The sequence below is a fragment of the Candoia aspera genome, chromosome 1 (genome assembly GCF_035149785.1).
Source record: "Candoia aspera isolate rCanAsp1 chromosome 1, rCanAsp1.hap2, whole genome shotgun sequence".
NCBI classification, from domain to species: Eukaryota; Metazoa; Chordata; class Lepidosauria; order Squamata; family Boidae; genus Candoia; species Candoia aspera.
In genome coordinates this window covers 164,554,978-164,579,111 of record NC_086153.1, presented here as the reverse complement: position 1 = coordinate 164,579,111, position 24,134 = coordinate 164,554,978, and the positions used below count along the sequence as shown (strand labels likewise).

At 40.5% G+C, this 24,134-nt stretch overlaps 1 protein-coding gene across 1 annotated transcript in view; it reads left to right on the top strand.

Annotated features, from left to right (window-relative positions):
- Positions 1-23,224, top strand: part of TNFRSF21 (TNF receptor superfamily member 21) — a 41,940-nt gene extending 18,716 nt beyond the window's left edge. Inside the window, exons 4-6 of the mRNA XM_063317692.1 lie at positions 410-675; positions 20,697-20,916; positions 22,630-23,224. Coding sequence (XP_063173762.1) covers positions 410-675; positions 20,697-20,916; positions 22,630-22,859 — 716 coding nt within the window. The 3' untranslated portion in view covers positions 22,860-23,224. The remainder of the gene's footprint in view (positions 1-409; positions 676-20,696; positions 20,917-22,629) is intronic.
- The last annotated feature ends 910 nt before the right edge of the window (positions 23,225-24,134 follow it).

Below are 24,134 nucleotides of genomic sequence, written 5' to 3'. Positions count from 1 at the left end.
AACTAGAAGGTATTTTATGACTATAAGAAACTCAGATGTAACCTTCAAAATCATGACAACGGTATGAAGATTTCCTGAGAAGTGAAACCATAGTTGAAATTGCCTTGGAAAAAGCAGCTCCCAAGTTCCATTTTGAAAATTGCCATTGAAAAGTATCATCTGTATTAATTATAACAAGGCTACCAATGAGGTCCCCAACATGGCATGCCTTTTTAGATGAATAACTATTCTGAGGAAAAAAGAATAAGAAATGAAAAGTGTCAATAAATCTTCTAATTCAAAGCAGTGTCAGTGTGTAATTTGCAAAATTTTCTTTGAACAAGCATTCCTACGGTAAGCTAAAGGGAGCTTTTTGCTATGTTCATATTCAGTATTTTTGTACCTTACCTGAAGTTCTTCTCTTAAACAGGAATTGACATTCTGAAACTGGTAGCCGCCCAGGTTGGAAGCCAGTGGAAAGATATCTACCAGCTCCTGTGTAATGCAAGTGAGAGGGAGGTGGCAGCTTTTGCCAATGGATATTCTGCAGATCACGAAAGGGCTTATGCTGCCTTACAGCACTGGACTATCAGGGGCTCTGAAGCTAGCCTTGCCCAACTGATCAGTGCTCTCCGCCAGCACAGACGCACAGATGTGGTGGAGAAGATCAGGGGGTTGATGGAAGATGCAACACAGGTAATATCTAACTCTGTTACTGGCTGCATGTATTAATATTCAATGCTAATCTAGAGGCACGGGTGCAGAACAGCCTCTTATACCACAGTGGCAGCTGCATTATTCAGTTCCCTCTGTTGATGTGATCCCATCTCCCTTATTACAGAGTAAATGTGGGGGAAAGCAATGCAGATACTTGCTGGCAACATGCACTTCGTTATTCTTGAAATCAAGCAATTGTCTTCTCCAAACATCTTAGTACTGACTCCACATGTCAGCCAAAATACAAATGCTCTGAAGAAGTGGAAAGGCAGCATTGCAGGCTATTTCTTTAGGCAGCAAGGCTTCCTTCTCCCAGTTTTCCATCTTTGGTGTCAGTTCACCATGCTACACATATGAAACTGGAAGAGCTGAAATAATGCCAGCAGTCATCAGTGGAACCTTGATGCCCTTAACAGCAGGTTAAGTGCTCTTGAAATCACTGGCAAGTCGAGGGTTAAGTGGTGCTACTTCATATTTAGTGCTCTTCCCCAGATTATGGAGGTGCTGATTATAGCACATCTTAGTTATCTCTTTATAATTCTAGAGGAGAGTGAGACATTGCATAACTTGATGCCTTCAGCAAGTGCTTTCCAGCATTGCACTACATGATTTATACCTCTGTTTGCTGATGCTTCGGGAAGTCAGCTTTATTTTTTTTATGTTTTGAAACTCATTCTATTCAAAACAATTAGTTTCTGTCTGCTGAAAATTTGTGGCTACTGAGAAGGAGTTGGCTAATATGGAAATGGCTGATCATTTGTCCAAATGACAGAGGCGTCAACCCTCTTTGTCGATATTGTGGCAGAGCTTTAATTTCTCTTCCTCTTTCCTTTCCTCCGTATCAAAGACATTTGATGTTGTGTTTTACCATTGTATGTCATCTGACAACTTCTTTAGAAGAGCTAGTAGTTCTTGAAAGTGCAGGATTTTCAACTGTAACCTTATCACCATCTGCACCCCAAGAATGGTTTCTCATTACTTGTTTTAAATTAAGAATGGCTTTGCCTCGCCACGTTATGCCCTGTAAATTCCTGTTCTAATTTTAAGTACCAGAAAGCTAAACATTTTTCTAGCCTCATGCAAATCATGCAAAATACTGTGGTCTCTGTACACTAAGCAGCTCTGTTGGCAAACTAGGTGAGCATTACTTTACCTCAAACCCCTCAGGGACCTTGGCTAGGTGTATGCTGTGATTTTGACAGAAGTGAGGATTCAGCTACATGTTACATTTGTGCATCCTGTCAGCCTTGAGTGCTGCATATGTTTTGCTTTAGATAAAGTGCCTGGTCTGGTGGAGGGGTTGGGTTTAGATGAGGACTACAGTAGGTCCTACCTCAAGCATTGCATTTATAAAATAATCACCACCAGTAATAATGCTAATAATAATGATTTTATCATATTATATACCAGTGTAGACTTCAACCCTCTGCAGAACGTAGTGGCTTGTGATCACAACTTGTACCTTCAGAATCTCCCACTTCATTAACAAAAAGTAGGAAATTCCTAACTCTTTTTCTGCTTAAATGATGTACTATCAATATGCCAGCAATATGTGAACTCATGGAAGTCAGAGGACTGAAATAAGACAAAATGTTCAGCCTCACATAGAATACCTTCATAACTAGCAAAAGCAGAATAACTTGTGCAGAATAAGAGAGGATAAATCTACATAATTTATACTCATTGCAGAATTCAAGTGGTTTTGATACAAAACAAAAAGGGGAATGCAAACTGTCCTAGACTTGAGAGAGATATCTCATTAACTCATCTAGTGATAATACAGAGGGAGCATTTTTTTCTCTTCCCTAAAGACATAATACTGAATATGGATGTGCTGTTTTACAGGAACCTATCCCATTCTGCTCTAATGGGTCTATATTTGTGAGAATAGTACCTCGGCAAACACTCCTGGGTAGCTGGAGAATCATGGCTAACATTTCAATTCTCACAGTTTGATAGTGTTTAAAAACAAGTGAGCTTTATGCCTCCTTTACTGTAGCCATGGATTATGTAAGACATTGCCCAAGTCCTTAGCAGTTGAAAGTCAGCTGTTTTTCATTGCTGGACTCTAGCATTTTGCTTTCAATCATTGTACAGTCAGCATATATAAGTTTTTATCTTACTAAGCTTCTGAAAACTCATGCTGCACAAATGCAGTAATGAAGGAAGGCACGTGGCTGTCTGATATCTTGCAGAGTTATGGAAAGTTATTCCCTGCTTGGCAAGAAATAAGATGGCCAAGATGAAAACAATTCACTTTCATCTCTAGAATAAGCACTCTCATCAGGACAACTTACAAATAGTTCAGTTAAAATGAGATTGTTTAATATCCTTTCATATAAAATTGTAACATGAACAATAACGTTGATGAAAACTTACACCATTACAGACAAGGAATCAAAGAACAATCTTTAACAGTTACAATGCCAAAAATGTTATCAGATTGTTCAGCCAATTCAATTGTCTTCCAAAATGAGGCTTTAACCACATCCTTAACAGCTGAAAAGGTTGATAGTTCACCATTTTGTGCTGAAATAAAGACAGGTTGTAAGCTCCAGACAAAATATTTCATTATATTCCATCCTGTGTTGTTGGGATATTCTGTTCATATTACAGCCAGTGAGAAAAAGGAGCTAACCATTTTTGAGCACTAGCCCAGTGTGGAGAGAAATACATCCTTTTGATCATAATGCTCACATCCAAATTCTGCAAACTAATAGGGAATCAAGCAGCCTTATATATTCATCCTTGCTAATGGAGACATTCAATATTCTTGGCTTAGCTGCTGTTACCTATTGTTTTCATAATATGCTTTTGCTTTTGTTTGATTTAAATACCAATATGTCCTTCCAGCTGAAATTTGTTTAAGAGATGTTTAGAGCAGAAAGAAATAAAAAAGCAGAAATGGAAAAAATATAAATTCAAGATGATGGATTCAGTACAATCTCTTGGCTTAAAATATTAGAATTTTATTACAAGGAGGAATGAATGAAAACGTAAGTCACTGTTGAAATCATGGGTGAGTGAACCACGGCTTGTGTGCTGCATGTGCCCCTTCCTGTTGTATTGCTACAGTTCAGTGGCATATCACTGCCACCACCCTGCAGCCCTCAAAGACCAAAACTAGCAGAGAAATTGAGTGTCACCCTGGTTGCAGAAGAATTGCCTGCTCATATTTTGCTCATATTTGTAAAGAGCCAAGACTTGACAAACTAGCTGCTGAATGTATAGGAACTTTCAGAAAAGCAGTTCTTAGTCCAGATATTTTTGTAATCTCATAGATTATTCTCAAACCAAAATAAGGAACCAGACTAATCCAGAAGTCCATTAGAGATCCATATAAATCAACTACATTATAGCTATAATTGATAGGCACTATTTGGCCTGAAAACAATACCATTCCTTCAAAAAATAGAGAAATTGAAGAGGTTAATGTAACTGAGCAAGCTTTCTATACCACATTGCTTAGAAATTCCAGTTCCCTGTTTATCCAGGAAGAATGAAACTGTATTTTAAGCCTATCCTCCCTGTGGAATTTTTGTCCAGTGACAGTCCAGCAGTTCCATATTTGGTTACTTTTGAAGAGCCTGAAGTCCCAACAGTGCTCATATTGCCATATGATTGGGTGGGAGTGAATGAGCAGAACACAGATTGCACCCCCCCCCCCGGGTGCTTGTCAAGGACCCCTGTCTACCTTAGAGGCTGTTAACATTAAAATAAAAGACAAAAATGTCAACTAGAAATAATAAATGCAGTCTGAAGAGCTACAAAAAACCATGGGAACTGGGAATGACTTTTGATATGACTGAGCTCCACTGAAATCAATGCAAAGAACAAGTAAGTTATTAATAGAAGATTGAGACAGATTCTGAAAGGAACCAAAATGGATTTCTAACAAAAAGGGTTAGAAATAGTAGATAAAGTACAGTAGATATATCTTAGACTTGGCAACAATAATTTTATTCTGAAAATGCCAGTAACTTGTTATTTGACTAAAGTGAAAGAAACCTAATAAGAATACATTTTTGATCCTAAAAAAGACATAAACAAGCAATTCTTTTTGTTTTATATTTGGAACATTATATCTGATATTAATTGTCTCCAGTTTTATCATGTGAATCATTCAAAGACTAAAAAATAGGATTCTCATATATGGTGCATTGTCATCCAGTGGTGTCCTTCTTCCAACACTATGTGCAAAGAAGGCTGAAGGAATTCTGATGTCAGATCCCCTGATGCTGACATCTGACAAGTACAATTTTTCTCTGGTTGGTGAAGTGAAGCGACATTTCTTGTACATGTGAAGAAATATTTTATGGCCTAATCTCCCTTGTAGTTGATTTGAGGTCAGTGATAAAAATTGGCAGGACTGATGATAACAGTTATCATTCTCAAGTGTTTGGCAGGGCACCAGCATTGCCTGATTTGTGTCCCTCAGCTAATTGGGTTAGTTTGTTTGCTTTTAGTTATGCTTAGCGCCTAAATGGTAGGCATTTGAGTGTTTCACAATAGAACAATGGTTCCTCATAGCCTTCTGGTGCCTACATAGCCTCTTTGCTAGGTAAACCAACTGCGGAATAAAAAAGGAAGTGACTCACTTACAAATGCAGTACAATTGCTGAAGATGCAGCTGGTCTTGAAGTCTAGCCATAGTGAATCAAAACATTTACCTGTGAGTCTGCTCTACTAGTCTTCATTGGTGCTGTTCTTATGACATGGTACCTTATCCAGTTGATGCATATCCTAAAAAGTTAGTGATTATAGTCATGTTAGCAAATACTTGTTCATGGATATACTTGGAATACAAGCCTGTTGTTCTCAGTGCAGAGTTATGTCCTTAAATCTCTCCACCTATATTGGCTGAAAAGAAATGAGTACTAAATGCTATCAGTTTTGGCTGGATTATGCTCTTAATTCCTTTTTCTTGTGCACACTCTATCACAAAATTCTGGAATCTCTACTACGTAGAGAGAACTTTGGACAACATATGGCCTGCTTAACAAACTAGTGTAAGAAGCCCAAGGAAATATAATTATTTTGCGGGATAGCTCAGTTTCATCATGATCACATTCCACAAGAAGTAGTAAAAGATAGGATGGGCCCTTTAAGCTCCCCTCCTTTCAAGGGATGATTTTTATTTATCACTTGGGAAACTGTAGAGTTTTTACAGGACTACACTTGCCTCTTACCAGCAAAGCTAATTGGGTATTATGCTAGAAAGTAGTGGAATTAGGTCACTAATCTCTACAGTACTGTAAACTGTGTTTAAAGTCTTTCCAGCCTCTTTCATGCTCATCATAATACTTTCAGTAGAATACAGAGAGTTCTGTTCTGTCATTTCAATGTCTCCTAGTTCACCAGGAAAAGTCAGCCTCTGTTGGGGCCTGCTCCACCTACCCATTGTCTATGTAAAGGTGTTAACACTTCATTGCAAGTATTTCTTTACCAATATTTCTCAAGCATGAGTGACATGGAATGCATATTGTCCCCCTCATGCACATGCTTTTTGGAAACAGGAATAAGGGCGTGATCTCCAGCCATGTCTTTTGAAGTTCTTAAAAGCCCTGCCAGAATTCTACCATAGTTTTCATTCATTTTAAGGGGGAAATCAACAAGAACAGTGGCTTAGCATAGTTTTAAAACACGTTCACCTTTCCCACAAAAATGTCACAAACCACAAAAACCCTGCCACATAGCCCTGCCTGTTTTCCAAGAAATATTAAGCGCAGACCCTTGGGCATGAAAGGGCTGCTGATCCCTGCCTTACCCCTTGCTAGAGGCCGTTCTATCCCCATTTGGGAGATTAATTACGTTAAATTATTTGCATCCCCCCACTCCATATCCATTCTGGGAAAAAGACTGCTTTGAAAGATTTCTTTTAAAGCCCAAGAATCTTGAAAGGAGCCTGATAAAAGTGAGTAAAATTCTTTGAAATCTTAGTTGTTGACTCTGCTATGTGTATGTGTGTGAGTCATTCATATTCACAGAAGAGAGCCTTGTTACAATTTTTGTAAATAAGAAGTCTGCTCTGGTTGAGCAAAGCAACCATTATACTTATTCCAAAAGCTCAAGCATCCAAAAGCATCCTGACCTTATTTTATTTTCCATCCACCAGTGTCTCATGTCTTCCTCAATTGAATTTATATCTTTTACTGTCTAAAGGGCTAGTGCAGGAGCCTGAGGGGGTCACACATGGCCTCTTTGCCCTGCCCATGGGCCTCAAGGGACATGGTCAATGATGTTACAAGAATGGGCAGGGCTGAAATTTTCAGCCAGGGTTTAGGGGAATTTTGAGTGAGGAAAATTGACAGTTTGCCCCTTAACCTTTCCAAAGTGGAAAAGATTGATTGATGGAAGAGGGGTTAGTAGGTAAAATAGTGCTTTAAGGCTCTGTCAAAAACAAACAAAAAAACCCCACTACCAGAATGTTTTGATCCTGTCTACTCAAGGGCAGCAATGGGATGCTGTAGGGTGCTGGGGGCTGGATATGGTGGCAGGTGGCTCCCCTTAAACAGCATTTTTTAAATTTAGGTCAAACTACCAAAATAATGGTTATCATTTCTTGAATTTTCCCAATAATGATTCTCTCTCACTTATGCCCCACTTTTATTTTCATTTCCCTTCTTCCTGATTTACCTACTCAAAGAAGTGTCCTAAAATCTTTGCCCTGGTAATCAAGGAACTCAGGTGAACGGGTGAGCTGTAGCACAGCAGAGGGAAGAAGGAATTTCCAAAAATCAGGTTGAGACACCTACTTTTCACCTAATTTGGAATCTGAGACTTTTAGGGAATGGCTGATAGGGAAAGAGAAATGGATATAAAAGTCACATTTTGAAGAACCATATCACCATGTTTCTCTAGTTCAAGCTTCAACATTATCCAATGTCTATAGCTACAAATGAAGTAAAGATGTCCTCAAGCTGATTTTGGCTCCTAGTGACTAAATCTGTGCAGTTTTCTTGGCAGAGCTTCAGAATAGGTTGCTTCTGCATTTTCTGGAATATGTTTTTGATTTCTCAGTTTTGCCAACAGTCCTGGAATTCCCAGGTGGTTGACCATCCCAGACTTACTAGAAGCAACCTCAACTTCTGAGTTCAGCCAAGGTCAACTAGGTGACCTTGGCCAAACTCCAATCCAAATAAAACAGTATATATGATATAGATGTGGAAAAATATATCACCTTCTAGGACCATGTGCTTTCACGTTTTACTGCTGTTATGTCAAATTGTGCTGATGTTCAAATGTACCCCTATTGCAATTTAGGTTGAAGCAGGATTAGTCTTCTAAACAACTTTATCATGAGAGTTGGATCATTGATAGCAGTATAAGTGAGGAGGTAGCAATTGTCAAAAATCTTGGGGGCAAACATTGCAATCACTGAACGTTGCCAGCTTTTCAATGTTTATCCTATTGTGGGTAAGAAAAAGGCAAAAGCTATTTAAATCCAGATGCAATTTTCTAGAATTTTCAGCGATGCTAGTTGATTTTATTCCTATAGTACTATTTTCCCCAAAATATGAATTGTAAGAGAGACTGAGAAAGAAAAGGGTGTATTTCAAAACAGAACAAACAGAGAGCAGATGAACTTTGCAGCCTTATCTGGTAAAAGAACCATTAGTCCTTCAGGTAAGCAGTTCAGAAGAACTTCAGACAATTCACAGAGACCCTGCCTTAATGAATTCACTAATAAAGGAAGGCTGGATGTTTGCTTATTTACTTCCAAAATTCTGTATCCTCACCCCCTTTTTTTCTGCCATTAAACCTGATTAATGAAATGGGTCAGATTTGAACAGAAAAAGGTACTTCAGAGTTCACCTTAGCAATCCTTAAAACCAGTCACGTCTTCTCCAGGATTACTCTGCAGCTCTGGACGACGGCTACAGAATTCTAGGAGAAAACATTGTTGCCTTAAGGAGATGCTGAGGGATGCTACATGATAATAAATATGTCATTAAAAAACAGTTTTCAAGTAAACGTGTTTATTCTTAACAGTTCATCAAAACATTTTTGCTATTGAACAGACTTTGCTATTCAACTGAGTTATTTCAGAATATCCAAAATCTTTTATTAAATCTGAATAAAGCATGCTAAATCAGATTCCAATCAATTCAAGGGACTGCAATATTTTCTGCAAAATCGCTGGCCTTAGGATTCCCCAAATTTACAAAATTTTGCTGTATTATTTGATGGAAAAAGGTGTTATAGGAACTCTCTGTTCTTATGCTAGAATTTCTAGAAGTGACAGAATAAGAATTTCAAAAACATGTCAAGATTGCTCACTTTATTTAAGCAGAATACTCTGCCAGAAGAGGTAGCTTTTACAAGGATTTTGGAGTATGTGTGCTCATAAAGAAATATGAATATGTACATTCTGTTATACTGAAAGGCATCTTGTTCAGAGCTTCTGGAAAGCTTCATTGCTTTCCTTCCGTCTCAAGGCTATTAGATCCTGCTGTTTGCCTTTCTTAACCTTCATCACTTTCATTTTCACCGTAACACTTTCATTTTCACCTTTGTTAACCTTCATCACTTTCATTTTCTCTGCCATTGCTCTCTGTGACAAAATATATTGAATAGAATTAGAGGTAATTTTGTAGGATTCTCTTGTTGGGAAAACATGTTCAGGTGAAGGCAAAATTCTAGACTTTATTTGTGACTCTCACCCTGTTCACTGTAAATGTAAAGATAGGTCTATTTTTCTACCCATATTGGAGATATTTTCAAATGTTAGGAAACCCTCTTTACATTGCTCAGATTTCAGGTTGCATTGGATGCTTGAAGATCAGGTTTAATGACTTCTTCACTGTGCTTTCAAATCAATCCTCGAAGTGAAAAATCTCATATTTGGATTGGACATGGTAGGATTAGTTTTTGCATAGCTGTTAATGTGATTGAGTAATTAATTGAATGAGATTTGGAATTAAACTGGGATTTTGATTCTGAACTCATTGGATTTAGACCCTCTGTAGAGGTAAAAAGGTTAATTTACATCCTGGGCATCTCTGGGACAGGTGCCAGCCAGAAATCCATGGGAGGAGATGAATGTGGGAATACTCTCCCACTAGAATTGAGAGGCATAATGGTTTGAGAGATCAACTTGATACCAGCTTTTTACCACTCAAAATATCTTCCTGGGTCTGCTTATATTTCCTGAATTGTCACTCTCACCCCAGTGACACACAAGAAAACCCTGGATGCCAGAACACACATTTTGGAGATTCATTCAGGTAAAGCATTATTGTAATCTGAATTCAGGATGCTGGGTACGTTTTATAAGTAGTTGGTCTGTGCCTTCTCTTGGTCTCCCTCATTCTCCATTCAGGAGCTGATGTTTTGGTTCCTTGTCCTATACAGAACTTCTAGAAAAAAAATGTAACCACTGAGGCAACTTCATGTTGGACTATCATGAAATTAATAGCAACAGAGGTTGGGCAGGATCCAGTGCTTTCATCAAAGGCAGCACCACACTGCAAGATCCACCCATTTTGCATGTGCATGCAATGTCACAACACGTACACAAAAGAGGCAAAGCTTATGTTACCTTGGTGTGACACTGCTTTTGTCATTTGCTCTTCTTGATCCCCATCCCATGGGTACCATTGAATAGCAGTGTTTTCAAGAACACATCCTTTTGTACATTGCGATGTTTCAGTTTCCCAAGCCATTACCATTAACTCTAGTTTTTGTTTTGGTGAGTACCATGTGTGTGTTAACCTTGAATTATGCACGTTCCAAAGATAATCTCTTTAAATTGGCTAAATGATTAGATTAGAACTAGTTCTTTTTGAACACATGCCTTTATGAGTTGGTTATAAATTAGTGATTATGGCATTTGATTGGAGAGCTGGAATATTTATACTTACATATAAAATTAATATTAATGTTATAAATATTATAACATTAATACTAATGCTAATGCCCTTAGTATTATAGCATAACTTCTTTGGAAATATTGTATTATTTCTCCTACATTATTTAACTAACTTTCAGAGCAGATGATGTTTCTTATATTAACTTGAATGGCTGCTCTGTCTAGCCAGTATAGCTCTTCTGAACATCAGTTCTTCAAGATCTCAGGCTGGGATATTACCCAGCCCTGTATATGTGAGAGAACTAGAGAACAAGGCAGGAAGGGCTGTTTACATGCAAACCAAACACTGTTTTCCTGAGCTATGAATCCTCATGTGAATTATTTAAAATTCAGTGATTTTGCATTAGGCATTTATTTATACACCTGTAACATCTTAAGCGGGAACGGGAGACTGGAATGCTAAGGTGGGCAGTCAAATGACACCTGAAATTACAGGTAAGCATGGCCTGGGAGAACAAAACAAAGCAGGACATAGGCTGATAGAATTTTGCCAAGACAACTCACTCTGCATAACAAACACTCTCTTCCAGCAACCTAAGAGACGGCTTTATACATGGACTTCCCCAGATGGACAACACCGAAATCAGATTGACTACATCCTTTGCAGCCAAAGGTGGCGGACATCTATACAGTCAGTAAAAACAAGACCTGGAGCTGACTGTAGTTCAGATCACGAACTTCTTCTTGCACAATTTAGGATCAGACTAAAGAGATTAGGGAAGACTCACAGATCAGCTAGATATGAGCTCACTAATATCCCTCAGGAATATGCAGTGGAGGTGAAGAATCGATTTAAGGGACTGGACTTAGTAGATAGGGTCCTGGAAGAACTATGGACAGAAGTCCGCAACATTGTTCAAGAGGCGGCAACAAAATACATCCCAAAGAAAGAGAAAACCAAGAAGGAAAAATGGCTGTCTGCTGAGACACTAGTAGTAGCCCAAGAAAGAAGGAAAGCAAAAGGCAACAGTGATAGGGGGAGAGATGCCCAATTAAATGCAAAATTCCAGAGGTTAGCCAGAAGAGACAAGGAATTATTTTTAAACAAGCAATGTGTGGAAGTGGAAGAAGACAATAGAATAGGAAGGACAAGAGACCTCTTCCAGAAAATTAGAAACACCGGAGGTAAGTTCCAGGCAAAAATGGGTATGATCAAAAACAAAGATGGCAAGGACTTAACAGAAGAAGAAGAGATCAAGAAAAGGTGGCAAGAATATACGGAAGACCTGTATAGGAAGGATAACAATATCGGGGATAGCTTTGACGGTGTGGTCAGTGAGCTAGAGCCAGACATCCTGAAGAGTGAGGTTGAATGGGCCTTAAGAAGCATTGCTAATAACAGGGCAGCAGGAGACGACGGCATCCCAGCTGAACTGTTCAAAATCTTGCAAGATGATGCTGTCAAGGTAATGCATGCTATATGCCAGCAAATTTGGAAAACACAAGAATGGCCATCAGACTGGAAAAAATCAACTTATATCCCCATACCAAAAAAGGGAAACACTAAAGAATGTTCAAACTATCGAACAGTGGCACTCATTTCACATGCCAGTAAGGTAATGCTCAAGATCCTATAAGGTAGACTTCAGCAATTCATGGAGCGAGAATTGCCAGATGTACAAGCTGGGTTTAGAAAAGGCAGCGGAACTAGGGACCAAATTGCCAATATCCGCTGGATAATGGAAAAAGCCAGGGAGTTTCAGAAAAACATCTATTTCTGTTTTATTGACTATTCTAAAGCCTTTGACTGTGTGGACCATAACAAATTGTGGCAAGTTCTTAGCGGTGTGGGGATACCAAGTCATCTTGTCTGCCTCCTGAAGAATCTGTATAACGACCAAGTAGCAACAGTAAGAACAGACCATGGAACAATGGACTGGTTTAAGATTGGGAAAGGAGTACGGCAGGGCTGTATACTCTCACCCTACCTATTCAACTTGTACGCAGAACACATCATGCGATATGCTGGGCTTGAGGAATCCAAGGCTGGAGTTAAAATCACTGGAAGAAACATTAACAATCTCAGATATGCAGATGATACCACTTTGATGGCTGAAAGTGCAGAGGAACTGAGGAGCCTTATGATGAAGGTGAAAGAAGAAAGTGCAAAAGCTGGTTTGCAGCTAAACCTCAAAAAAACCAAGATTATGGCAACCAGCTTGATTGATAACTGGCAAATAGAGGGAGAAAATGTAGAAGCAGTGAAAGACTTTATATTTCTAGGTGCGAAGATTACTGCAGATGCTGACTGCAGTCAGGAAATCAGAAGACGCTTAATCCTTGGGAGAAGAGCAATGACAAATCTCGATAAAATAGTTAAGAGCAGAGACATCACACTGACAACAAAGGTCCGCATAGTTAAATCAATGGTGTTCCTCGTAGTAACTTATGGCTGCGAGAGCTGGACCATAAGGAAGGCTGAGAGAAGGAAGATCGATGCTCTTGAACTGTGGTGTTGGAGGAAAATTCTGAGAGTGCCTTGGACTGCAAGAAGATCAAACCAGTCCATATTCCAGGAAATAAAGCCAGACTGCTCACTTGAGGGAATGATATTAAAGGCAAAACTGAAATACTTTGGCCACATAATGAGAAGACAGGACACCCTGGAGAAGATGCTGATGCTAGGGAGAGTGGAAGGCAAAAGGAAGAGGGGCCGACCAAGGGCAAGGTGGATGGATGATATTCTAGAGGTGACGGACTCATCCCTGGGGGTGCTGGGGGTGTTGATGACCGACAGGAAGCTCTGGCGTGGGCTGGTCCATGAAGTCACGAAGAGTCAGAAGCGACTAAACGAATAAACAACAACATCTTAAACTGAGGCATTCTCAATGTTTTCCCCAAATGCTAGAACCTCTTTTGGGGTTCTAAACTAGCCTGCAAATAAGGTCATTAATTTGCTTTACTAGTTCTATTCCTTATGTAGGCAGTTAGCTATTAGCAATCTCACTAGCATAATAAGCATCCTGTTCCTTTTTTGAAGACACAGGGCCAAGACACATAGAAGATACCCACACCTACAGAAGAATGCCAGATACCTATTACTTCCATCTTTCTAAAATGGGAATCACACTCCATTTTCATAGCTATTTCATTCATGTTGGGAGATGCAGATGAATCATAAGGTAGTGATGGGCTGGTTTTCCTGCTGATGTGTCTGAAGGGAATGCTCAGTTATGATGCCTCTTGCCTTCAGGAGTAGTCAAATGCGCTGTCCAGGTATTTGGAGCCAGAGTTCCCATGGGCCCTGACCAGTAGGTCCAATATTGAGGGACTGTGGGAGTTGTAATCTAAAACAGCTAGAAGCTGCTAGGGTGCCTACCCCTACACTAGTGTTTTAGGGAGACAGAAACTCTCTTATAGAGAAATGGTTAAATTGCAATATTATTTTTATTGTTGATACTACTACTTTGGAAGCTTTGCTTCCTGTTAAAACTAATGCGATGATAACCACATCAAATGCACACATGATCACTTGGTTGTCTTCCATTGCAGCTTCTTGTGCTTTATTGAAGGCAGCTGCTCTGGTACTCAGAATTAGACATTTTTTATGACTGTTTCAAGGAAAGAGCCACCAGTGTGCATCTATGGATCCTGGGAAGGGGTCTGTTTTATAAAGAGCTGGTAATTATTTAGCATAAATAACTGTCTGGAAGGGACAGCAACAGATGAGGTAGTCTGTATGGGTTCATGGAAGGGTTTTATTAGTACTAATGGGAGTAATTGTTTTGAGTGACTGTAAGTAATACTATCTGTTATCCTTCCCATTCCTGCCCTTCCTCCTCTGGCCTTCCGTGACCTCATCTCGCTGCACACCCCCCCCCCGTCCTGCCTCAAGTCTCTGCCTGCAGCTGATGCCTGTCTTGTCAGTCCTCCTATACAAAGTGCTTGCTTTTTTCTGTGTAGGAGAAGATGGGCTCTTGATACTTCAGAAGTGCTGCAGCAATTTAAAAGTCTATTTCTCTGCCCAGGGAAAAAGGGGCCGACTTTCTAATCAAACAGCTTTTTAAAAAAAAAGATGCAACCAAGCCTGCTCAGGCTAATAGGGACTGCTTTTCTATATCAATAAGAATTGTGGCTGATTATGAAACCCTAACTGCTTTAGAATTGATCTCTGGTTTAGGATTTTGATTTATATTGTCACATGATGAGATTTTTTGGTGTGATTATAGCACAGAAAGGATCACAGATGATTCTTGGCTTAAATATCTTTTTTGCTTTTGTTTGTCAGGAATGCTACAGCTAAGAATGTTGTGTTGATCAAAAGCAAACCACCCTTCCTGAATTTTGGCAAACAGGGTAGAAGGAAGCAAGAGCTGGGTTAGCCTTGAGCCTGTTCATGCCACCACTTCCTCCTTGCTCTAGACCAAGGCTCATATTGCAATACAAAAAAAAAAAGTTGGAGAACTCCAGGGTCTGTACAGCATGTTTCTCTGGGAAGGTGGGGTTGGTTAGAATGGCTTTCCAATGCCTTTTGTTGCATTCATTTCCAGCTGGGGGTTCAGAAACAGTCCCATCCTAGGAGGAAAACACGCCCCCTCAGATATGGGGAGTGCCTACTGTAGGCTAACTGGACTCTAGGCAAGGCGATAGAGAAACCAAATTTGCACTTGGAGCATTCCTTGGAAAAGGTCACTCCCCATTTATTTGTACCACAGATCTAAGAATCTCTCCCCCAAATCCCCGCTGAGTATCTGTCCTCACATATACCTCTCTGCAGAATGGGTAAGAGGAAGAACAGGCTAGATCTAGCTAGGCCTGTTCCTGAACAGACTCAGAGAAAAACTGTAGTGGTAATAGACAGAACTCTCCAAAAATGACATAAATTTACCTGCCAAACAAGGGAGGGCCTCACCAAAATCTCCTCTGGTCTCATAGCCAGGGCTGGCAGGGGGGCCTGTTCAACACTGTATCCCTGTCACCAGAATGAATGATAAAAGGTTATGGTAGTAGATATGCATCAAGTATGAAGAACTCCTCAAAAAGTAAAGAAAACAGAATAAAGCCTTCAGCCCAGCCCAGTTCATTCCCTCGCCACATTTTGTTGTATTTGTAAACCAAGCTACTATTGTCTTGTACAAGCACAAAAGGTGTACCAGAGTCCACCCCCAAAAGGAGATCATGCCAGTTCAAACAATTATTCTGTGGTAAATCATTTCTTGCTTTCCCCTTTTTGCATGTGGGAGATGCATGTGCTCTGTTGAGTTCATTTGAGTTTTGAGACATTCTTATATGAATGCTGCTTTGTGCAAATTGTGAATTGAATTAGATGGCTGAAAGCTGTGTGTGTGTGTGTGTGTGTGTGTGTGTGTGTTCCCTTGCTTTCCAGAGTCCTTGTCTGTCTCTCCTCCTCCTCCTGCAAGCAGGGCGCAGAGTGAATCAGCATCCTGCTCTGAGGGTCACAGGGTGGCTGTTGGTGTAATAGCCCTGGGCAGTTGGCTGATGGGCACAGAAGACTCCAGAGAGGTGGTTTGGACCTAACCAACCTTCCCAGCCCCAGCAATAGCAAATCATGCACGGCTCCATTTTGTTCCCCGTTACCCAGGGTCTTCTCACTCTGCATATAAAAAGCACAGCATTCTTTAGTAGGTAATGTCTCCTTCAAAACTGCGTTGAAGAATTATGTGAAGTACCTGTTTCTGGGAGTGGATTTGTGAATTCCAGAGCTTCTGCAAGAGTGCACTTTCAGAGGATTTGCTGGAATTCTGTATTACGCTGTCCAGTTGGGATTTCTAAAGTTATTGTCCCTGTTATTCACAAGGTGGGCCATAACGTTTATGAAAACCGATCGCTGTTTTCACATCCTTGTAGGACTTGCAGACCCTCCTCCTCCTCCTCCTCCTCCCGCATTCTCAGATCTGCAAAGGGGTTTCATTAGAGAAACACAGACAGAGATATGTCATGTTCCGGTGTGGCAGGCAAATGGCAGGCCTGTGCCATCTCCTCCACTCCTTGGAAGGACTCCTCACTTCTCCTCTTTGCATGTGTGCTTCCACCACCACTCGGTTGATGAAGGCCCATGTCAGAGAGCAGGGATGCCTTCCTTCTGTGCAACACGTGCAAAAATGGGGAAGGGGGGCTGAGGGAAATGGGTGTGCATGGGGAATAGTCATTTTAAAGCAGCCACTTGCTACTCTTTTCTCTTTTCCTGGGCATTAATCAATTATAACTGAAACCAGATGAACCCTGCTATGTGCTTCAGGACACTTAGCGTTGTGAATAATCATAAAAATAGGCAGAAAGCTGTAATAAAGTAGCTTACCTAGCCTTTTGCTCAATAGAATTTTTGTCTGGAGATGCTGGTGAACTGGGGTACTAATTAATATAGCACTCCAATGCAGAATATTAGAAACAAATAAATGCTAACAAAAGCAGTAGCTTGAATTTTTTTATACAGTAAGTTATTTTAAAATACATGGATTTTGTTCAACTTTAATACAAGTTGCTAACTTGTGTTTGAATAAATGTATTGATAGGCAATAAAATAGTATTTATTCCATTTAGTCCATTCCAGATGTGTCAGATTATGAACCCTGTTTTCCACAGCAAAGTGGAAGACCCAGCTTGGTGCCTTAGAATGACGGAAGCTGTTGAGAGCATTGGATTGGGCAAAACTGGAATAGAAGTTTAAGTGTTAGAGAGTAAAATATGATTCATTTGCTGTAGCTTTTGAATAGATGAAGCATGTTACAAGATATTATAAAGGCAATCAACTGTTGCTCTGAGAAATGGATCCCTTGCTGGGAAGACACAAGTTTGTAATTATCTAGACTAATTTTGTTCAAAGATAACTGGATTCTTAATGTTCCAAAAATAGGAACAAAACAGGGCATTGCTTTATTAAAGAAAAGGCAAAAGCAAGGAAGCTGCTGTCACTGGTGATCTTTATGGGTAGGTTTCCAGCCATCAGAATTTCTTGGAAATTACACAGATTGCCTCTGGAATTCTTGGAGCATCTTTTCCCCTAGGTAGGCCATGAAAAATATGTGACTGATTCTTTGTTCCTTTTTCTGAGCTCAAATACTACCCCATCATTAAATAGGTGTTTATCTAAAAGACTTGTGTTTATTTCTCAGGACAGTCTACCCTCCACAAACTGTGTAGGAGGCTCCCGATATTGTTTCCATGACAACCAAAACCTTTAGAGTGTCATTTGTTGCTAAGTGCAACTACAGTGTGTTGTTCTTGATTATTTTTCATTGTTGACTTTACCCTCATTAGTACCTTGTTTGACAGACTGAGATCAACCTCTGCTGCTTTATCCCTAAAACATGCCCTGCTCCAAATCTTTTTGATTTGCTGGATCAAGAGCATTTTCAGCCTCCCCACCCCACCCCCCCATTTCAGTTTATCTCTGTTAGGGTGGCTTCTGCTTGTGGAAATTACTTTGATTTTTACTGGAAGTCCAAGATTACCAATGGGAGACAGCTGAAGAAGACATTCACTTAGGATGAAAGACCACCATCACGTTGGAGCCTAGTGCTTTGTTTTCAGTACCAGAATTGAACTGAATTCACAGTCCTTTTACATGAAGTTCCCACTTGGCTACCTTAGATTGATTGATTTTCTACATTGTGGGGGAGGGATCCTTTTGTTGTTAAACAACTGGGAGACAGAAACCTTTGCTGATGAATATAAATCATTCAGGGATCTACCAGTATATTGTAGATAGGTTTCTGGCTACCTCCTGTTTATGGACTACTTAAAAGAAAGGGGGGAAAAGTTTAATTTCTAAAAATTAAAATTCAAGGATTCAGACTTGGGAGAACAATCTTGCTTGTCTTGTAATCCCCTCTCCAGTCTGTGCAGGAGTAACTGGACAGGTTGCCTTTGCTTAACAGCAGAAGAAGGCATTCTGTATCTTCCTGTTAGCTTGAGGAAATGGTTGTTGGCTACATACTGAGCAGTCCTGTTCAGTATAGTCCAAGGTTGAAGGAAATTATAAGAACAGTAGCTCCAGCCATGTTATGCAAGGGCACAAGGTTTTCTTCCGAGAGACAAGAAAGTCAACAGTAGGGATCTTCTGGTGACAATTAGTCAAACCTTTGTGGCCATTCCTTCCAATAAGTAGATTAGTCTGTGCCAACATTTCTCAATCTTGGCAACCTTAAGTGGGTGGACTTGAACTCACAGAATTCCCCAGCCAGCATGCTGGCTGGGGAATTCTGGGAGCACTAGGCTCCAATGTGATGGTGGTCTTTCATCCTAAGTGAATGTCTTCTTCAGCTGTCTCCCATTGGTAATCTTGGACTTCCAGTAAAAATCAAAGTTGCCACGGTTGAGAAACACTGGTCTACACATATGAGTTTCACCACTCCTCTTTTATCCTCACAGGGCTCCTATTGGGAAATCATGACTGGTGTAGGGTTATCTTCTGACCTCCATGGCAAATGTTCTTGGGTCACCTCTATGTCTTTGCAGAAGAGTTGTGTTTGGCTTTTTATTTTTCTCTTTAGTATGTCAGTTTCTTTTTTATTTTTTAATTAGAACTTACATAGCCATTTTTTTTCTGTTTCCTCTCAACCTGGCTTTTGGCAATTGTAGATGGGAGGGGCTCACAGGGCCTCAAAACAGGGAGCAGTTGGAGGGCCATCTTTAATTTTGGTCAAGCATGGCATTTGTCATACTATACTGGTGTGAAGTTTTTCTTTTTCAAGTGAAATAAAGAAATTTAGAAAAGAGGAGACAGAAATAAATGGGAAATTGATGTGACCCATTGGTGGTTTTGGGCTTTAGCACTGTCATGAGTGAGGATGGCGAGCAGGGGGCTCCCATCCAGGCTGTAAAGCACATGCGTAGTACTGAGGAATTAGGTGGCCATTCAAAGAGACACAGATTGGGCCCGCCTTAGTCTTTGGGGTTTATATGTCTGGGTTTTCCCACGCTTCTTCAGTTTGTTAGGATTCTCTGTTATGTAGCAGTAAATAAACACTAGAGACCTATTCCTTGTCTCAGCATGGTTCCTGGCTGTTAGGACAAGCACCAAGAGAGCAAAGCATGTTTGGGTTGTCCCTCATCTGCCTTGTCAGGAGGCAGAGCAGCTCCTTCCCACCAGGGAGAGATGCAACACAGAGCCTGGTGCTGCTACCTCCATGCAACAGGCCAGAGTCTTGTGTACTCAGAGAGAGGCCATTGGGCTATCTTCCCTCTCCAGCAGGTTTAGTACATGAGTTCAGATCAGTTGTGTAACTGTGCATATTTGAGGAAGTATAGAACATGGTAGACAGGAATTCAAAATAGGAACTTTCAGATATTTTGTGTAAGTAAAATAATGATTATGTAAAGACCTTAAGTGAAATTTATCTGCGTTTGTACATTATGTTCTTGGCTGTCCTCACAAAAGCAAGTCAACTGATAAATCTGAAGAGCTCCTTTGTCTAAGTCTGAATAAGAACATAGTTTTGCTGCTCCAGACCAAAAGTCTCTACCTTCCAGACCAAAGCATTCTGCTTCCTTCAGTTGCTACTGTGACCCCATGAACTGGATGTGAAAGCAACGGCATTCTCTTCTTTAGCTCCTCAGCAGTTGGCATTGAGAGGCCTATTGCCTCCAGTACTAGATAGCATAACTAGTAGCCTTGTTTGTTTGATAAATTTATATTCCCCTTCCCTCCAGGAGGTCATGACAGTTTAATTCCCATTCGTTTATCCCTATAGAAACAACCCTGTGAAGTGGGTTGGGCTGAGAGTGACTGGCTAAAGTCACCCAGTGGGTTTCTGTAGCTAAGGGAAGACTTAAACCAGTCTCCACAGTCCAACAGCTTAACTGCTATATCACACTGTCTTTCCTTATCTAACTGTATGCATGAATTTATTTACTCTCCCTTTAAAGTTATCCTGATGGTGTCAATCACTACATTTCTGGCAATGAATTTCATAGTTTTATGGCATGCTGTATGAAGTAGTACTCTTTTTTTTTTGTCTGTCCTTAATTTCAAAGCTTTCATCTTTACTATGTTCAGACCAGTGTGTTGGGATAGTGAAGAGGGAAATTTCTTGGCTTGACAAAATCATGCTGTTGTCATCTCATACTTTTCTGGAGGGGGCTGTATGTCCCAGTGAAAGTCGATTGGCCCAACTTGTCTCAGGACACTGGTGTATAATTTTTTATATATTATGTCTTCCTGTTTCAGCTTGAAGCTGACAAGTTGGTTCTTCCGGTAAATTCTGGACTTGTCAGCTCCACTCCCAGCCCAAATCCAAAGCCAGAGGCAACCATAATCCCTGTGGAACCATCTCCCCTGGAAAAGAACAAGTGCTTCTTTGTGGATGAGTCTGAACCTCTTCTTCGCTGCGATTCCACCTCCAGCGGTTCTTCTGCTCTTAGCCGAACAGGCTCTTTTATTACCAAAGGTATTGAACTCTGGCAGTCCAAAACCTCAGCTGTTCATGGGGCCATTTTTAAATTTCATTCAGAGTCATATATAAAGGTCAGGACATATTCAGAAGGCAGACTTCAGTTTTGCCCTGCAAAGTGGAGCATAGATGTTTTAAGCACTTCGGCTGCACATATGGCAAATTATTTAGAAATTGGTTTTGGCTTAATATGATCCCTGAGTCTGCCTAGTATCATTTGTCATTATGCAAACTAGAGTTCCATGGGTTCTTCAACAATCCATTATTTAAAATCTTGGTTTAGTATCATAGGTAGTCCTCACTTAACAATGGTAATTGGGAGCGGAAACTCTGTTGGTAAGTGACGCGGTTGTAATGTCACGTGACCATGCTGACTTACGATGACAGCTGCGACAATCCCAGCTGCCATTGTTAGCTGAATCCCATGCGGTTTCAGCATCCCACGGTCACGTGATTGCCATTTACAACCTCCTGCCGGCTTCCCCATTGACTTTGCTTGTGGGAAGCAGGCAACGAAGATTGCAAATGGTGATCACACGACCGCTGGGTGCTGCAACTGGTGTAATTGTGAGCCCATTGCCAAATGCCCAAATTGTGATCACGCGACTGTGGGGACACTGCAACGGCCACAGCTACAAGGAACAGTTGTAAATCCCCCTTGTTCAGCACCATTGTAACTTCGAACAGTCATTGAACAAGTGGTCGTTCGGTGAGGAGTACCTGTATGCGTGAACTTAGCCACTATGCTCTTTTTAGGTCATGTATTAGGATGAAGGAAGTTGTATATGAGACTTCTAAGCCCAACTCATCCATTACTATACAACTGGTTCCTTCTGGCTTAAACTGTACTAGAAGGCGGGGGGTGGGGGGCTGCTGCTGCTGATTTGGCAACCATACATGCACTGTGTGAACATAATCATTGTTCATCTGCTGTGTAAAAGTCTGAGGATCAAGTCAAATTGTTCCTGGATCACAGATGATATTACTACTTTCTCTCTGGGCAACATATTCATAGCCTAAGCAGTAAAAGAGTAAAGTGCAGTTTATGCTGTGGCCGTAGGAAAACAGCAGTGTAGAAAATAAGTTGTTGTCTCCTGGTTTTTGAATATGGGGGAAAGCAGGCTTCAGTGACCCGGACACTCTCATTTCATTACTCCATATTTAGGCTTTCTTCTGTTAGGAGTCAGTTGTTGCATACAGGATCTTATGAGTTGGTAGTCTCAACTCATTCTGAGTTGTGAGCCATTGAGTCTCCCTCCCTCCCTGCCTCCAGTTGTAATGACTCTGGGCAGCTTGCAAAAATGTTACAAAAATAATAATCCTACTAAGAACTATCAAAAGAAGAAAATATAAAATACTATAACTATAAAAGACAAGGATAGATAAAGGTTTTATGCTCAAGAAGCAGGGTGGGACCCTGGTGGCACTTTGTTCCATAATACAGATCCTGCCACGGAGAAAGTAGTGTTAATCATTGATGTCCAAGGTATTTCTGGCAGGACCTGTATCCAAAATGCCCCATTGATGGTCTCAGACTGGCATGGACTATGGGAGCAGGCCAGTCTGTAAGCAGCTTTGGGGAACTCAGCCTCTGAGCCAGAACAGCAGCCCTGAAAAGGCCGCCAAGCCTAGTGGATGATAACATAGCTTGGGGCAATTCACTTCTTGCAAGTCTGTGATTAACAGCTGATTTATCTTCTCTTTTATTAGAAAAGAAAGATACGGTGCTGCGCCAGGTGCGCCTGGACCCTTGTGACCTGCAGCCCATCTTTGATGACATGCTTCACCTTCTAAACCCCGAGGAGCTGCATGCTATTGAGGAGATTCCACAGGCAGAGGACAAGCTGGATAGGCTTTTTGAAATTGCTGGTGTCAAGAGCCAGGAAGCTAGCCAGACCCTTCTGGATTCGGTCTATAGCCACCTGCCTGATCTGCTTTAGACACGGGTTGCCAGAGGCCCTGTGCACCTACATGCTGGCTGCTGCTTGTACGCGCTTGACACTTGTTACAGATAAGACACGGGCAGGATATTTTGTAGAAGTCGTGGCCAGTATTTTCCTCTAAGTTTTCCTTTTTTTTTTCTTTTTTCTTTTTGGTCTTCTGAGAGTGGCACATGCTTGCATGCTCTCATGTTTATGATCTAAATTAAAAGATCTTGTTTTCCCCTCTTCTATTACAACATTTTAATTTTTCATTCAGAGCTGTAATGGTAGCCAGTTAAAAACCATGGATTATATGTTCATAATTTACTTGTCGGATTTGGACTTGCATTTTAATTTTTTTAACCTTTTCAGGTCCTTTTTGGATTTTTTTAAAATTCCAATTTGATTTTTTCCCCCCTCACATTTCAGTTATTTTAAATTCTTCTTCTTTGTTCTGTTCATTGTTAGTTTGATCTGCTTTTTCTCAAGATGACTTTTAAAAACTACTGCTGAATGATGCACATTCACTGATATTTTACTAGCACAGCTATTTATTGTATGGTTTTCACATGGACAGACAGATAATGATTAGTGACTTGTGCTCCTCTGAAACTAGAATGCTGAAACATTTCACATGTAACTTCTTCAGCCTTCCTGACAATGAGACATTGGCCTGCAGATGAATGTAATTCTGTTTGCTTGACTTAAGGGAAAAATGTTGCCTTGCCCCTGTAGGATCTCAGCAGGCTTGGTCATTTTGGAGTAGCACCTGGAGCTGGACTCTGGAAAGTAAAGGAGAACCCTGGTGGTGACACATTTCTCATTCTATAAGGTTTATTGATATGTGCTTCAAAATTGTCCTTTTGTGGGTTTTTTATACAGACGTGGCCAATAGGTATATTTCAAGGCCTTCATGTGGTCTTTGAAATTTTTCCCCATCCCCAAATACACTTCACTTTTTATTAAAAATGCTGCATTGTGAAAAATCCTGCCTCTGCTATATTTGCATCTACTATGCTCCAGGAATAAACCAATCTACGATCATGCTTATTTAGGAAATGATATTGCAAGGTGGCAACATGATGAGAGGTGATGGAAGGAGAGAATAATTTTGGGGGGGGGAGACCCCTTGCGTTCTGGTGTACTAATTTATTAATAAATAATAGGTGTTTGCTATGTGATAATGTTTCTGTTTATCCTCCGTAACTAGTTGGGGACTTCAAAAGCAGTTCTTGCTGTCAGACACTGGGATTTAAATGAATTCACACCCTAAATTCAAGTGAGTGCGTGCGT